At 42.3% G+C, this 16,474-nt stretch overlaps 1 protein-coding gene across 8 annotated transcripts in view; it reads left to right on the top strand.

The window, feature by feature from the left end:
* ZNF385B (zinc finger protein 385B) overlaps positions 1-16,474 on the top strand; it is a 267,958-nt gene that overhangs the window by 236,101 nt on the left and 15,383 nt on the right. For 5 of the 8 annotated variants that reach the window (XM_060257192.1, XM_060257197.1, XM_060257196.1 and 2 more), the window contains one exon: positions 9,105-9,233. The exons of the other annotated variants lie outside the window; for them this stretch is intronic. In XM_060257192.1, the coding sequence (XP_060113175.1) occupies positions 9,105-9,233 (129 nt within the window). The remainder of the gene's footprint in view (positions 1-9,104; positions 9,234-16,474) is intronic. 8 annotated transcript variants of the gene reach the window in all.

Here is a 16,474-nt window from a genome sequence, read left to right as displayed (position 1 = left end):
TCTCATCAGAGAATTGTACCCTTCCCCCTTAGTGCATCCATTAGTGCATCTGAAATGGCACTGCAGAATTATTGCCACCATCATCATTTATTATTTTAATTGCGCTTAACGTGTACCGTGTGTTTTGCCGTACATAAAATTAACAACAGCACTTACAGTTTAATCAGCTGGAGATATAAGGAATGGGGAATATGGAGGGAATAGGATAAGAGCTATGTCAAGGCTGGATGAGGGAATAAAAATGGTAAGATGTTCCTGACGTAACGCAAAATCCCACTATGTGAGTGAGCCCTGTGTTGATGTCTGCTTTCTTCCATAGCTGGAGTCGGTTCCATCCCATCCTATGCAGAGATTCTCTAGTCTAAGCCCAGTGATATCAGATCTCAGAACAGCGGTCCCCTGCCTTGTTGAATCTGTAGGCATTTTTGGAATTTTGGAAACAGCTATAGGCAGTACAATAAAATAGCTCCTTACCCCATCTTCCGCCCGGGACACGGGACGGAGACAGTGTTGGTCGCCCTAGTAGATGACCTTCAACGGCATCTGGATCGGGGTGGCTCGGCGGTGCTGATGCTGTTAGACCTGTCGGCGGCGTTCGACACGGTCGACCATCGGCTACTGACGTGCCGCCTCGCCGACGCGGGGATTCAGGGGTTGGCCTTACAGTGGCTTTCCTCTTTCCTGGAAGGTCGGGGACAAAAGGTCGCAGTAGGGGGGGAGCTATCCCAGAGGCGCACACTTGATTGTGGTGTGCCCCAGGGGGCGGTTCTCTCCCCGATGTTATTCAATATCTATATGCGGCCTCTTGCCCAGATAGCCCGAAGGTATGGGCTGGGGTGTCACCAGTATGCTGATGACACCCAGCTCTATCTACTGATGGACGGCCGGCCGGTCTGCGCCCCGGAAAATCTGGACCGGGCATTACAGGCCGTGGCTGAGTGGCTCAGACTGAGTGGGCTGAAGCTAAATCCTACGAAGACAGAGGTCCTTTGCTTGGGTCGCCGCGGCCCGGGGGGGGAGATCCCCCTGCCAGCTTTTGACGGTGCGCCGCTGATGGCGGTGGACAGAGTCAGGAGCTTGGGGGTGCTGTTGGAGCCTTCCTTAAAGATGGAGGCTCAGATAGCAGCCGCTGCCAAGTCCGCATTTTTTCATCTTAGGCGGGCAAGGCAGCTGGCCCCCTTCCTGGAGCGCGACGACCTAGCAACAGTGATCCATGCTACGGTCACCTCGAGGTTGGACTACTGCAATGCCCTCTACATGGGGCTGCCCCTGTCCCGGACTCGAAAGCTGCAGCTGGTGCAGAATGCCGCGGCCCGGCTGTTATTGGGTCTCCCAAAGTGGGGACACATTCGGCCGGGTCTTCGGACTCTGCACTGGCTTCCAGTGATGTATCGAGTCCGGTACAAGGTGCTGGTTATTACCTTTAAAGCCCTATATGGCCTGGGACCTGCCTACCTGAGGGACCGTCTCTCCCCATACGTTCCCCAGAGAGCACTGAGGTCAGGAACACAAAATCTCCTCTCTATCCCCGGGCCAAAAGAAGCCCGCCTGAAAGTCACTCGAGATAGGGCTTTTTCCGTTATGGCCCCCACTTGGTGGAATCAGCTGCCGGAAGAGGTGAGGGCCCTGCGGGACTTGGCTCAATTCCGCAGGGCCTGTAAGACGACCCTCTTCCGGCTAGCTTACACCTAGCCGGGATGGAACTTGACGTAACTGGCCTGCCATCTGTTTATATAAAATGATGTTATTGGTTTTAAGCTGCATTGTTTTTATGAATTGAAATGTATTGGTTTTAATGTTTAAATGTGAAGTATTTAATTGTTTATATTTAAATTGTTAAATTGTTATTGTTGGAAGCCGCCCTGAGCCACTCCTGGGAAGGGCGGGATACAAATCCCGAATAAATAAATAAATAAATAAATAAACGTTACGAGGTTACAAGCCAAGCATTATCATTTGAGCAGGTGAGGAGAGTTCATAGAGCTCCATCACATCTCCCTGGAAAACATGATACATTCTGGTGACAGATGGAAAATAGTGTGGCGAGCTGCACCAGAATCACATTCAGGTCCTGTTATTTTGCCCAGTTTAAACAATAGGTCTGCACAACTGCCAAAGCTTGTTCATATTCTATTAACTATCTACAGCCAGTTGGGTGTAGTGGTTAAGTGTCGGACTCTCATATGGGAGAACCAGGTTTGATTCGCCACTCCTCCACTTACAGCTGCTGGAACGGCCTTGGGTCAGCCATAGCTTTCACAGAAGTTGTACTTGAAAGGGCAGCTTCTGTAAAAGCTCTCTCAGCCCCACCAAGCTCACAGGGTGTCTGTTGCGGTTGGGGGGGGGTAAAGGAGATTGTGACCACTCTGAGACCCTGAGTGTAGGGCGGGATATAAATCTAATATCATCTTCTTCTTCCATACTTTACATGACAAGTCAAATCCTGCAGGCCTCTCATTGGTGTTTATCAGGTTATGGAACCGACTGCATTCATGCTCTCAACCATTTATTTTGTGATTGCAGGATTTGTGCAGATTGTTATTACTGGGGGTCAGTCTGGATAGGCCCACATCAGTCATGTCTTTGTGGGTGGACAACTCTCTGTTGTCAGTTATCTTTCTATGTTCATGAAGAAGATCATCTTCTTTTCAGGGATGCGGGAGAGTGATGTGGCACAATGTGGATAGCCAATAGATCAGAGCAGGTTTAATACATCCACTGATGGTTCTCCTTGTTGCATTGAGTTGGACATCAAGTTTGTGGCCATGGAGGCTGTTGAGATCCACTGAAGCACTGTATTGCACGGTACTGTACACCAACCCAACGTTGAGCATCTAAGTATTGTTTGCAGATACACTCCAGGTTGTACCACATAATTTTTGGAGAATATTGTTTTGCGTGTGTATTTTCACTGCTACATTGGTAAAATGGTGTTTATAGCTCAAGGTCCTTAATACTTATGGTTGTGTGTAAGTCGAGTACCATTAAGGTAGACATTCAGTTCACAGTTGGCAAGTGTTATTGATATGGTAACAGGAGCATTCTGTTTTTCCTGACTTGGGATAAGCCGCCATTCAGGGTAATAGTCAGCTGAAAGTTCAAGGTCCCTAGTCAGTAATTCCTCAGTCCTTTCAATTGATTTGTGCCTTACTGCAATCGCCATGTCATCAGCATAAGCAAGCTTCCTGAACATTGTCTTGGGATCATCATTGAAGAGAACTGGAGCAAGGACTGAGCCTTGGGCTAGACCGTTACTCGGTTTCTTCTGCTTGCTGATTGATACATAATTACTTGGAAAGTTCTATTGCTCAGCATGTTATTTAGGAGTCGAAATAATGTTCTGCAGAGGAAAACTTGTACAGAAGGCCAATCCTGCAGATTGTGTCATAAGTGGTAGTTAGACCAACAAAAACTACTGATGTCTTAAGACTCTTCTGATACCCTCCATCAATGAAAGTTGTTAAACTGAGAATCTGGTCATCACAACTACAGTGGGGTCTAAATCCTGCTTGCTCTATAGGGACATGTTTGTTAATTCTGTCACTAATTCTGATCAGGATTAACATCTCTAGCAGTTTATAACAGGAGCTCTGAAGGGAAATAACTTTCCACCAGATGTTTTGGTTTTCCAGTTTCTGGAATAGTAACTATCTTTGCTTTCTTGAATTCCTCTGGGAGTCTTCCTGTTGATTATGTTAGTGAGAAACTTTACAAGCCACTTCTTGGTGAATATGTCGCTGTTGATCAGGAACTCACTATAGATGCAGTCAAAGCCTGATGCCTTTCCACTCTTGATGTCCTTCAGTGCCTTGGACATCTCATCAGCACTGAGATCCCCTGACAGCTCACAGTCTTCAGGGAAGGTGTGTTTCAAAATCTGCAGTTCTTCTTTTATCCCAACTGTAAAATCTCAGTCCTCTGGAGCTCTGGTTGGGGATACCAGTCAGGAAACTACCTGGTTTTATGTTACCGCTGGATTTCCTCAGAACACAAGTGGGATTTCATGCTTTCCTACTGGAATGCTTCATGCTTTCCTACTGGAATGCCTGAAATCCAAATTTGCACTTGCTTCAGTCCATTTCTATCTACATGCAGCGTCGGGTTCATGGAGTAGTTCATCTGCTACTTCTGGGTCTTTGCTGTTGAGGAAATTTTGATGCAGCCTCTCGTGCTGATCTCTCCAGCCATAGATACAACTCCAATGAATTGGTGGTAGTTATAATGTGTTGGAGTGACCCACCCAAGACACGTATCCAGATCTTCACTGAAACCTTTCCAGTTCACCCTCTTAAAGTTCCATCGTTGTCTTGGAAAAGTCCTGATAACTGGTATTTGGATTCAATCAGTCATTCAGTCCAAGTTTAAGGATTACAGGTCGATGCTGGCTGTGTGAGAAAGCCTCAAGAACAACTCTGGATATAGACATGGACTTCTCTGGTCAGATGAAACAAACATTAAATCAGGGTTGAACTCTATTCCATGCTGCTGATCTGAAGATGCTTCTATCTTTAGTGTCAAAAACAAGATGCAAGCCATGTTCTTCAGCCCAGTTGACAAATGCCTCATCTTTCTTATAATTAATTGCATCTCCAATTTCCATGGTGGCTGTTAAAGTCAAAAGTGTATACAGAAGGATTAGGGTAGTTTGATAGAGGATATGTACTGGCCATGAAACTGCAGGATGTTTTTAAACATTGACAACTTGTATTTCCACAACCGTTATGATTGTGTGGATGTCACTGTGGGCGTTGGCCAATACCATCTTCAAATTTTCAATGTTGCTTCGGGCATAAGTCACTATTCTGTAGGTGTGATGGTATGTCATACCAATAACATATCCTGCAATTTTCACTCTGTGGAGGGCTTGATTTTGACTATCAAGATGAGTCTTTTGAAAAATATTTAAATCTATTTTATTTTATAACATGCAAGTCTGCGAGGTTATTCTGTTTCTCCAATGTCCCATGTTTTTTAAAACCTCATTTCGCAATAGACTGCACAACCATCTTAGGAAGTTGTTGCTCTGAGTGACACCCATTAGTTTCTCATAAAATTCTCAACAAATACTGGCGTTTAGACTTGCTTACACCTTGAATATTCATTTGGCAGATTCTGATGCAGTCCACCATGAGAAGGCGAGCTACAATTGCACTCGATTTGTGCTAATTTGTTTTTAAAAATGCATTTACTTTCTGGAACCCTGATAAAATGAACATGTTTGGAAACTCAGTATGAGAACAGTGCTTTTTCTATGATTGTGTAGATGTTATTGTGGACATTGGTCAGGTTGCAGAGTGATTTCAGCACTGAATTGCTTTCTGCATATCTGAGACTAGAACTAATTTTGAGGTGCTTTAGAAGTTTGTTGTATTACGAGCAGAAATGTATTTTCTGTAAAGAATAGAAAGAGTTAATTGATGTTCCGCTCCAAGCTGATTTACATGCAAGTCTGCGAGGTTATTCTATTTCTCCAATGTCCCATGTTTTTTAAAACCTCATTTCGCAATAGACTGCACAACCATCTTAGGAAGTTGTTGCTCTGAGTGACACCCATTAGTTTCTCATTATTCATAAAATGGGGCAGTAAAGCAGAAAAGAATTGTCTGAGAGTTCCTTATCAAATCTGCCTAACTTTGTCTTAATGAATGTCAAGGAGTAATGTGGTGCCTTTTGGGTTTGGGGTGTTTTTTAATGAGAATGAAGTTTTGGACAGGAAGCCTTTAGACTTACAATAAAAAAACTAACTCCTGTCCCCCAGCCACTGTTTAATTATTTTCACATAATTACTTGTGCTAAATTCTATAGATGTTGTTTATGAATACTGCCCTTTATAAAATATAATTAATCTTGCATTCAGATGGTCTTGAACTTATAAAAATATTCAGCTGAGATACAGATAGAATATGTGTATATACATATATAATTCCCCCCAGCTGAATTTTTAGTTCAAAGTCATCAATGAATTTTCCCTAGAAGGATATATGCTTATACGAGATGTCCTAAGGGCTACTGTTATTCTAAAATCGGCTTCGTTCTTTACACTGTTGCCTCACAAGCCATTCATCATAACTGTCAGGTTATTGTCTACCTTTCCAAAGTTTCATTTGCCTTGTTTTTTATGGAATAGTAACTCCTCACCTAGATGGCCCTGGCTAACTTTATTTCATTGGATCCCAGAAGCTAAGCAGGGACTGGCTGGCTTATTTATTAGGATGGGAGACCATCAAGGAAGCCCAAGGTTGCTATGCAGAGGCAAGCAATGGCAAACCACCTTCATTCATCTCTTGCCTTGAAAACCCCAAGGGGTTGCCATGTTAATTACAACTTAATGGCAGTTTCCACCACACGGAATAAAGAAATTACTTCAAGCAGACAGAAGATGTGTTAATTTAAATTTTATTTTACATAATCAGGGATCTAAAAAGTTATCTCCAAACTCATAACAACTTCAGAAATGTTGCTGCCTGCTCAGTATATTTTCATATTGCCTGGAATTATGCATTTGATTTTGATTACCAGCCCACCTCGTCCCTACAGCAAATGGTGGGTAAAGGTAAGATAAAATCATATTACCCAATACAAGTATGAAAACTCGGTCAATTTCAACTTTTCTCTTGCTAGCCAAACCCATTTGATATTTTGAAAATAGATCTTACGCTATTCCTGGGAAATATTCAAGCCTTGCTCTTATATTATGGCTTCCATGTCTTTTCAGTTGTGCTCAGGGAACATAAATCTATGTAGGAGGAGAAGGGTTATAGAGGAAATACCATCCTAATTTATACACGTGCACACACACAAACACACACCATTATCTGGTTGCCATATTTGTCTTCCAAATATAGATGGCTTACTTCACTAGAAAAGCAAATGCATTAATGATGCAAAGCAAGCACATTAATTGTTGAATTGCCTACTAGTTGTGTGTGATCTCAGTAGTTATCACAAATGTTGTGGAAGAATAACACATGGCAGAATTAAAGGAAGTTTTTTTTTTTTAAAACAGCTAGAATTTAATCATACGAAGTTTTTTCTTTATTTAATGGAATCTGGACCAGCTAGTGATCCAAAAGGTACCAGGAAGCATGTTCAGAACACAAACATCTAATAGCCCATATGACATGATTACAAGTCTGGTCTCTTACAGTCATGTGGTTTTCTCTTCTGTGTACACACATGGTTTCTACATGTCAACATGACTGGAACAGCACTGAATAGAACACAGATGAGTAATAATTATAGTATAATGTAAATGCTGGCCCTCAGCCTTTGGTGGGTTTCCAGGGTCACGGGATTCTATAGCACATCCATCAAGAACTATGTGTCCCTGTGTACTTTAAAGTCTATGATTATGAGGCGTTTTTTTTGTAGCAGGAATTCCTTTGCATATTAGGCTACACCCCCCTGATGTAGCCAATCCTCCTGGAGCTTATAGTAGGCCCCGTTCTAAGAGCTCTGTAAGCTCTTGGAGGATTGGCTACATCAGGGGTGTGTGTCTTAATATGCAAAGGAGTTCTGCTACAAAAAAAAGCCCTGATGATTATAGATGATGAAAAGATAGCAATAGAAGTCATGATTAGGGATGGGCATGAACTGAATCACAAAGCAAAATTTGTTGAAAATTTTGCTCTGTTTGTGATTTGCAAAGTCAAATTTGTGGCTGGGTGCCTGGCACAAACTTTCTATGAACTTTGATGTTCTTAGAGCAGATACATTCCCAGACAGACTGTCTTTGATCAGTCAAAATGTTTACAAAACTTCAGAGCAACATCTTGGAGGGCATGTTGAAGGGCATTCAAGGGACATACCTTGCAGGAAATAGCAGGCAGTCATTTCCCCAGAAACCACTTTCCTGGAGGCACTTTTTTTTTTTGTATATATTTTGTCGGATCCTGTAAATCCAGTCCTCACCAAACTTGGAAGGCAGGTAGAGGATAGTCAGACAGAGATCCCCTGCAAGTTTGGTGTCTCTAGTATGCCAGGGGAGGGGGTGGATCTTCTACCAGGTCACGAAACTCACAAAGTGAACTGGTTCATAAGGCAGCTAAAAATTTGAGTCTGTGGTTCATAATGGGGCACTTCACAAATCACGAACCAAACCCTGGGCTTTTTTGATAGCAGGAGCTCCTTCGCATATTAGGCCACACACCCCTGATGTAGCCAATCCTCCAAGAGCTTACAGTAGGCCCTGTAAGAACAGCCCTGTAAGCTCTTGGAGGATTGGCTACATCAGGGGTGTGTGGCCTAATATGCAAAGGAGTTCCTGCTAAAAAAAAAGCCCTGACCAAAACACATTTTCCTTTTCATGCCCATCCCTAGCCATGATTAGATACAGCAGTGTATATGATGTCTCAGGAATTTAATTTATTTTTTTTATTATTTATACCCTGCCCTATCCCGGAAGCAGGGATCTGGTCATTTATATCCATTTATATCACGGCAATATATTTCCCAGAAAGAAATATGCCCAATATTGTGAATACAATGCAGTGAAAGCATTAAAGATTTTATTAAGCATTAAAGAACACGTTTTATTGTGCGCCACTTTTCCCCATATAGGAACGTACAGTGATGTACAACTCCATGAGGCCTGGCAAAAAGTAGGGGGAATTACAGCAATGGGCCCCCTTGCTAGTAACATAACGGCATTTCCAGTGATGCACTGACATCACTTCCTGCGCACCTGGAAGTGACACAAGTGCATCACCAGGAGACACTCTGGCACTGGGACAAAAATTTTTGCCCCAATGCCAGAGTTTCCCTAGCAATGCACTGACATCACATCCAGGTGCACAGGCAGTGCCATCAGCTCACCAGGATACTGCCAATATCCTCTCTTGGTTCCCTGCCATTTTCTCCCCACTAGCAGCAGGGAAACACTCACTGGCAGAGGGAGAACTCCTGCTTGCAGCAGGGGCCTAGTAAGCCTTTTCTAGCAGTAGGCCTCAGTAGATCAGCTGAGGCCCACAGATCATGCCTTTATTGCTCCCACATTCAGGCCCGATCCAACATGAACTTTGTATGATTAAGAGGAAGCTACCGTGAACCTAATTCCATTGAAGTTGTAGTCATGACTTCTTCCTTTTGTCCCTGTATACACTCAGGCAGTACTGTCACTGAATCCAATAACATCAGCTGCACCATCTTGGGCTCATCCACTTCCACATTATCCAATTTAATATATGCCTTCATGTACCAACAATGCCCTTCCGCTATCTACATTGGACAGACAGGTGTGTGTGTATACACACACACACACATATATATATATACATACATACATATACAGGGCTCTTTTTCTAGCAGGAACTCCTCTGCATATTAGGCCATGCCCCCTGATGTAGCCAATCCTCCAAGAGCTAAGAGGGCTCTTAGTACAGAGCCTACTGTAAGCTCCAGGAGGATTGGCTACATCTAGGGTTGCCAAGTCCAATTCAAGAAATATCTGGGGACTTTGGGGGTGGAGCCAGGAGACATTAGGGGTGGAGCCAAGATCAAGGCTGTGACAAGCATAATTAAACACCTGGGGATTGGCAACCCAATCAGCAGTAGCACCTCCACGCTCAGGTGTACCGGCTTTGGGCGGGCCGTTGGAGACCCTGAACTCTTCCTACGTGCTTTTTTCACACGTCGCCCTCTGGGGCACGGGAGAAGTGCAGCAACATGCACGATCCCCATTCGCCCTCTGGCATTCCCAAGCCTCCCTCTCTCTCCCCCCTTTTGCAACTGGGGGGCGAGATCCAGCCCCACTGCCCCTTCCCTACCGGACGGGGGGGGGTCTCTCTTACCTGCCGTCTCCTCCCAGCTCACTCGCCTTCGCCCCCGCCCCGCATCAGCCGCCCCGCCGCCTGCAGCCATTTTCCGCTTCTCCCTCAGCTGTTCCCTGTGTGGGAACGAAGACGACTCACAGAAGCCTGGGTCCTGCTGCGGGGCATGGCGGGAAGCATAGCTCCCCGTCTGGAGCTCATCCCCACAAGCCAATGGGAGGCGAGCGGCCCAGAGAACCACAAGCCTGGAAAGCTGCTGCGCTAGGCATGCTGGGAGTTGTAGTTCTTTCTAAAGGTGGGGAGAGGAATCGCAGAGCGGGGAAGGGAAGGAAAGGAAGCGGAAAGGCTCAAGGCTGTTCCAAAAGGGGCGCCAGGCGGGGGTGGGTTGTTCTTCGCAAGGCCTCCCTGGCACTTTTTTTTTTTTTGCCATTGCGATTTGCAAAAGGCCGCTCTGCCTCCAAATGCCCCAAGAGCGAGTGACACCAAAATGGCGCCATTTCCCCCCCGCTTCCGAATTTTGGGAGGGCGGGGGAGGAGGCTTCCATATCGGGGGTTGGGAGTTGGGAAGCCTAGCTACATTGGAAGGGGTGTGGCCTAATATGCAGAGGAGTTCCTGCTAGAAAAAGAGCCCTGTTTATATATACACACACACATTGTTTTTAAAATGGGTTTTTAATTATTTCATCTGATTCCTGCCTTGAGAGCATTAACTGTGTAGAAAGGTGGGATAAAAATGTTTTAAATAATTAAATATGGGACAGAATAAATGAATATAAATCTGCCATCAAAAATTCAACATTCAGAAATCTGTGGAGGGACATCTCCATCTCCCCAGATATTCTCTTGCAAATCTTAACCACTGTTCCAGCAAAAATTCTCCAAAAGAAGAATTTGAAATGGAACTCATAAAAAGATTAAATACCATATCACATCTGGGTCAAAACAGATACCTGGATTTCCTTGCTCGCTATAGTTGGTGACTAAAAAGGTTGAGATAAAAAGAAACTAAATTTTAAACGATGGAACAGAAGAGGGCATATTTCTCAGGCCATGATGTTAAGGGTTGAGACAAAGAAAAAGAAATTGAAATATAGCTACACACACAGTGCTAATGTACAAAATATATTCAAAAGTGCTAAAATATCATTTTAAAGCCACAGTCCTATGGAAATATTCAAGTGGGCTTATGAAATATTGAACATCTTGATGAATTGCAATGTTGCATCTCAAGAATATTTATCACCACTTGGGTGAACATCTCAGCTTGAGTGAGGTCCATTCTGTGTATTATGAGTTTTATGTATATTTTTCTTAAATTTCTGGGGTGCTCTGTTTGAATTTTACCACTGAGGAAGGCTTTTAGCCAAAATGTGTTTGGTACTGGTTCTTGTATTTGGATATAATTTGTATCTTCTAACCTGTATTTGGACATTTGTCTTTATATTAGGATTAGGTACAGAACCATAAGATTGTGGTTTTTAAATGATATCTTAACGCTTTTGAATGTATAATTAAATTATATATGATACTTTGTACATTAGCACTACTTATGTAGCTATATTTCACTTTCTTTTTCTTTAACTCAGCCCTTAACAGCATGGCCTGAGAAATTCACCTTCTACCCTTCTATCCTTTTAAATTTTGTAACACCAGCTGGATTGGCGTCACAATTTTTTTAATGTCTATTTGGCTGGTCCTAATAAAACATGTTACACAGATTTTGTTGAAGTCTTGAAAGGGCCATTTTTTTCTGTTATAAGTAAATGTTTTATTTACTTTTTTAAAATGCAGATAATTTGTAAAATAACTCCCCATTGCCATGACAAAGAAATCAAATAACTCTTCTTGGGTTTGAATTTGTATGGTCATTTTTTGAAATATTTGTAGCATTGTAAACATAAATGGAAGACTAAGCATCAGCTAAACAAAGCCTCTGTTGTTAAATCACTAGATGCAACTAAACTATTAGGGTCTGAAAGCCAGTTCAACAGAAGTCGTCCTAACCAAAAAGCTAAGCAGCATAAGAGACAGAGACCTCTTTATCACACCCAGCCCAAAGCGATGCATAATTAGAGGGCTCTCTTTTTCCGTAATTCAAAACAAGCTGAGGGTTTTCTTAGAAAAAATTGAGAATTGGAAAGGAGTTGGCTTTTTTTTTCTTTGTGTCTCTCTCCAGACTTTTGCAGAACTAGAATTTTAATTATTTGAAATAGTCCATCACAAGGATTGAGAAACAAAGTACCTTGAGCTTTGCATTAGGAGGTAAAAAGTAGTCTCATAAGGTGAAGAAGCAGTATGTCGCTCAGTAGTCGTATATCGATGTTACACGCATATCATTCTCTTTATTCTGTATTATTGTGTTATCTCTTTATGTGTCTTCTAAGCCATGCGTGGGATGAAGCGTGATCACAGCAGTAGGCTCCACACCCAACCTCTGCATTGTCATTTGAAGATTCTTCTAGAGTCTGCATAGGGCACTCTCAAAGCTACTGAGAAATCACACATTCCCAAACAAACAAAAGAGTTCACAAATGATGTATGTATACATGCAGGCTGTTGTATACCTTCTGGTGAATGTGGCGAGGAAAAGAAATAGCCATTAGATACTTTAGAGTTATGTAGTTACTAGATAAGAATTTCAAAACTAACAGAAGTTCTGATGCTCAGACTTGCTGCACCATCAAAGAAAGTAGTCCGGGTATATATGATGATCCCTGAAGAAGCACGTCAAGATCAGAAGTCCTGCACCAGGCACAAGAGTATTGGCTTCCACCACTGATGCCAGATGTGCAAAATTTATAGCCACATTACTGGTTTTTTAAAAACTGTCATATGGTCGTGAAACGGCAGAAAGAAGGCATGGTGGAAGCAAGACCGATGAAGCCAGAAGTAATATCATTACATTGATGTGATATTCTAGGATCCCCCCCCCCCAAAAAAAAAACCTCTTTAGTTTTACCATAGAGCTTTGGGGGATCCTAGAACATCACACCAATGTGATGATGTCCCTTCCAGGTTCATGCCGCAAGCGATGTCACAGCATTGATGCGCTGCCTGTGTTTATGTCCTTCATCCTTAAAGCTCCTGCTGACAGCCACTGCTGAACTGGCAACCACTGTTGTCTAAATGGCTAATTTGTTATTATTTGTACTAAATTTTGCCAGGCCCACCACCATGTGTCCAACCATTCAGGTCCTTCGATAATGGCAATATGGAAGAGGGGCCAGCAATTTCTGCCAGTTCCCCTCTCCCACTGCAAACCTCCCCTAGGCTCTATTCCTGAAAGTCTGTTAAACATACGGAACAGAGGTCCATCAGTGGCTATTAGCCACAGCGTATTGTTGGAACTCTCTGGGGCAAGTGATGCTCTGTATTCTTGGTGCTTAGGAGGGGCAATGGTGTGAGGGTTTCTAGTGTCCTGGCCCCACTGATGGATCTCCTGATGGCTCTTGGGTTTTTTGGCCACTGTGTGACCATTGGCCTGATCCAACATGGCTTCTCTTATGTTCTTAACTCTATGAACAAAATTTTCAAGAAGCTTGAGGGCTGTAGCAGGAGAAGGAATTCAGAAATTTCCAATCCACAAATGATTGGATATACATCACAATATTTGATTTGGTCTTCAGTTCCTGTTCTGGTGGAAATATTTCCCAGTTTAATCTACTTCATAGGATTTGTTTTACAAAAAGTGGAGAATTCTATGGCGGTTTAGTCTCTGAGAGATGCTATAAAAGTAATAAGCAGTAAATATTGTTAAAGTATTCCCCTGCATTGACAACTAAGATATGGTTGGTGGCTTCCTCATAATGTGTCATCTTACATAGACATGGTTTAGAATGTCTGTTGATTTCCCCAGTTTAATTAGAAACTCATGAAGAGTTATTCTTGTCTGCAACTATCTATTATAAAATGTGTGTGTGTGTATGTATACTTCATTGTTTGGCTGATATTAGAGGTGTCATGACTGTGTTCCAAAACTCTGCATCTGACAACATGATAATAACTTATTAATTCCTTGCAAGTTTGCTGTCAATTGGTTGTTCTCGTTGTATAGCTTTCTCTTGGTTCGTAAAGTCATGAATGATTTATTTGTGTGGTGCCATCAGCATGGCACTTCAGAAAGTAGCAAACTCAAAGACAGGCCTCTCCCCTGAAAAAACGTACAATCTAAAATTTGATGGGGGGGGAGGCAGAAGAGGGAAAGGGGGGGAGGCAAAGGTAACAAGTGAATATACCTAGTCTTAAAAAGGAATTATTAAATGCTTGTGAAAGTGCTTTGTCAGTTAGTAGACTGGGTACCTGAACATGTAGTTGCAAGCAGCATTCACCGCTTGATAACTTATTACCTCCAGTGAGAATCCATGAAGGCATTAAAACTGGTCTTGTGTTCTGACTTCAGACATGAAAATTTCATTGTAGACAGGTCCCAAACCTTTTTGAGCCTGTGGGCATACTTGAAAGTCTGACACAATATGGTAGGCGCAGCAACAAAATGGTTGCCCTAAAATGGCTGCTGCAGGAGGCGGAGCTATCTACAAAATGATTGCTATAGCTTAACTTCAGTAACACAGTGCAGGTTCTTGTGTTGTAGTGGCAGCTGTTGTCTTGCCAAAGCAACATTTTTAAAAATGTGCACAGCCAATCCAGTAATCAGTCAGAAATCTTGCTGGACAAAAACCCTACCTGGCCCCAGCCACTTCCTACAAACACTTGGTGGGTACCAGAAGAGTTGTTGGTGGGTGCGATGGTACCCACAGGCATCACATTGGGGATCCGTCAAAGACAGGTCTCTCCCCTGAGGAACGTACAATCTAAAATTTGATTGGGGGAGAGGCAAAAGAGGGAATGGGGGGCAAAGGTAACAAGCAAATATACCTAATCTTAAAAAGGAAATGTAAGCAAATGTATCAGGACAAATAACAGTGCAGTAAAAAGATAAGTGAGAGAATTGCAGCGAGAATACTATAATTACAAAGTGGTTTTGCTGTTAATTTGGGTTGGATCCAAAGAACAGATCTTTCCCACTTCTGCATTTTTCGTTCTCCCATATCACCCCCAAAATTTGTTCCTCCTGGGACAATATGGGATGCAGTTTAAGGGCTAACGCCCAAGGGGGAAATCTGCACAAATTATAAGTTACACACCCCTTTATGCAAGCAGAGTGCCATGTCCTAGTGCAAGAAGCATTTTGCATCTAGACCAAGAATAATAAAGTAATGAAGGGGAGGGAGGTTAATCCAAAACCCTTCTAACCCCATTGACTTCATTGGATTTGGAAGGGTATCACACTGTTTGTTTGTTTATTTATTTATTTATTTATTTATTTATTTATTTATTTGGGATTTATATCCCGCCCTTCCCACGAATGGCTCAGGGCAGGATGTTAACAGAGTGTACTGTTAACATTGTGTGATTTTCTGGTATTTTTCCTGATATTTATTATTTATATATCATATCAGAATGATCAAATTACTTCAAGTACATTATCTCTCTGTTCTTAGAGTAACCCCATAAAGCAGATCGGGTGACTGGTGTAAAGTCACATATGAAAGAAGGGACATAAGAACCTAATTCACAATTCAGTTGATTAGCCATTATACTGTATTGACTCTGGTGGGTTATTTATAATATTTCAGGAGTTTATCATTCGTCTTTATATAAGCCATTGGTCTCAGGTTAGAAAGAAGCTAATTAAATTATTAGACTATTGGAACACATTCCTAAAGAGGCAGAGGTGATACATAGTTTTATATGTTCCATCAATAGCTGCTTTATTACTATATTCTATTCTGTAATATTAAAAAATCTCTAAAACATATCACCTCTTGCCTTTGTAGAAAAATAGCAACATAGAGAAACAGTTTTTATTTGTACATGCATTCATTTATTTATGGAAGTTATCAGTTCAGCTAGGCTCTAAAGCCAAGCTGGTGATGATCCAACATTTCTTCCTTTGGTTAGATTTTACATATTTATATAAGTTGCTCAGTGTATTACCTGTGAATCAAACAAATGAAAATTTAGCTTGCGTGAGTGTTAATTGTAATCTTATATTTTAATCAAAATATAGGAAAGAAAGGAATGGTCCCCTGTGCAAGCACCAGTCGTTTCCGGGTCTGGGGTGACGTTGCTTTCACAACGTTTTCACGGCAGACTTTTTACGGGGTGGTTTGCCATTGCCTTCCCCAGTCATCTACGCTTCCCCCCCAGCAAGCTGGGTACTCATTTTACCGACCTCTGAAGGATGGAAGGCTGAGTCAACCTGGAGCCGGCTACCTGAAAACCCAGCTTCCACCGGGGATTGAAATCAGGTCGTGAGCAGAGTTTAGGACTGCAGTACTGCAGCTTTAACACTCTGCGCCATGGGGCAGATATATAATCTACATATTATATAATATAAGACTACAATTAACACTCATGCAAGCTAAATTTTACAATCATTTGCAGACATTTTATTAAACTTTCATACTATAGTATCAAGCATCTGGCCATGGGTCCTAGAATGCTAATTTTTAAAACAACTTGACCTGATGCTCAAAGTCAGAATATTGTTTGTTTAGTTAAGCTAGCAAACTATTGTACATGTTTAATGTCTTGATTTGTGCTATGTTTTGTTTATGTGTAGCAGTGACTCTGAGACAGTTCGTGGGGGAAAAGGGATGTAAATGTGAATTTTCTCTACTTGTTCTTTATTATGGGCTGGGGAA

The sequence above is a fragment of the Heteronotia binoei genome, chromosome 16, assembly GCF_032191835.1.
Source record: "Heteronotia binoei isolate CCM8104 ecotype False Entrance Well chromosome 16, APGP_CSIRO_Hbin_v1, whole genome shotgun sequence".
Classification (NCBI taxonomy): Eukaryota; Metazoa; Chordata; class Lepidosauria; order Squamata; family Gekkonidae; genus Heteronotia; species Heteronotia binoei.
The sequence above is the reverse complement of the archived record's forward strand: the minus strand, read 5'-3'. Positions and strand labels throughout refer to the sequence as shown.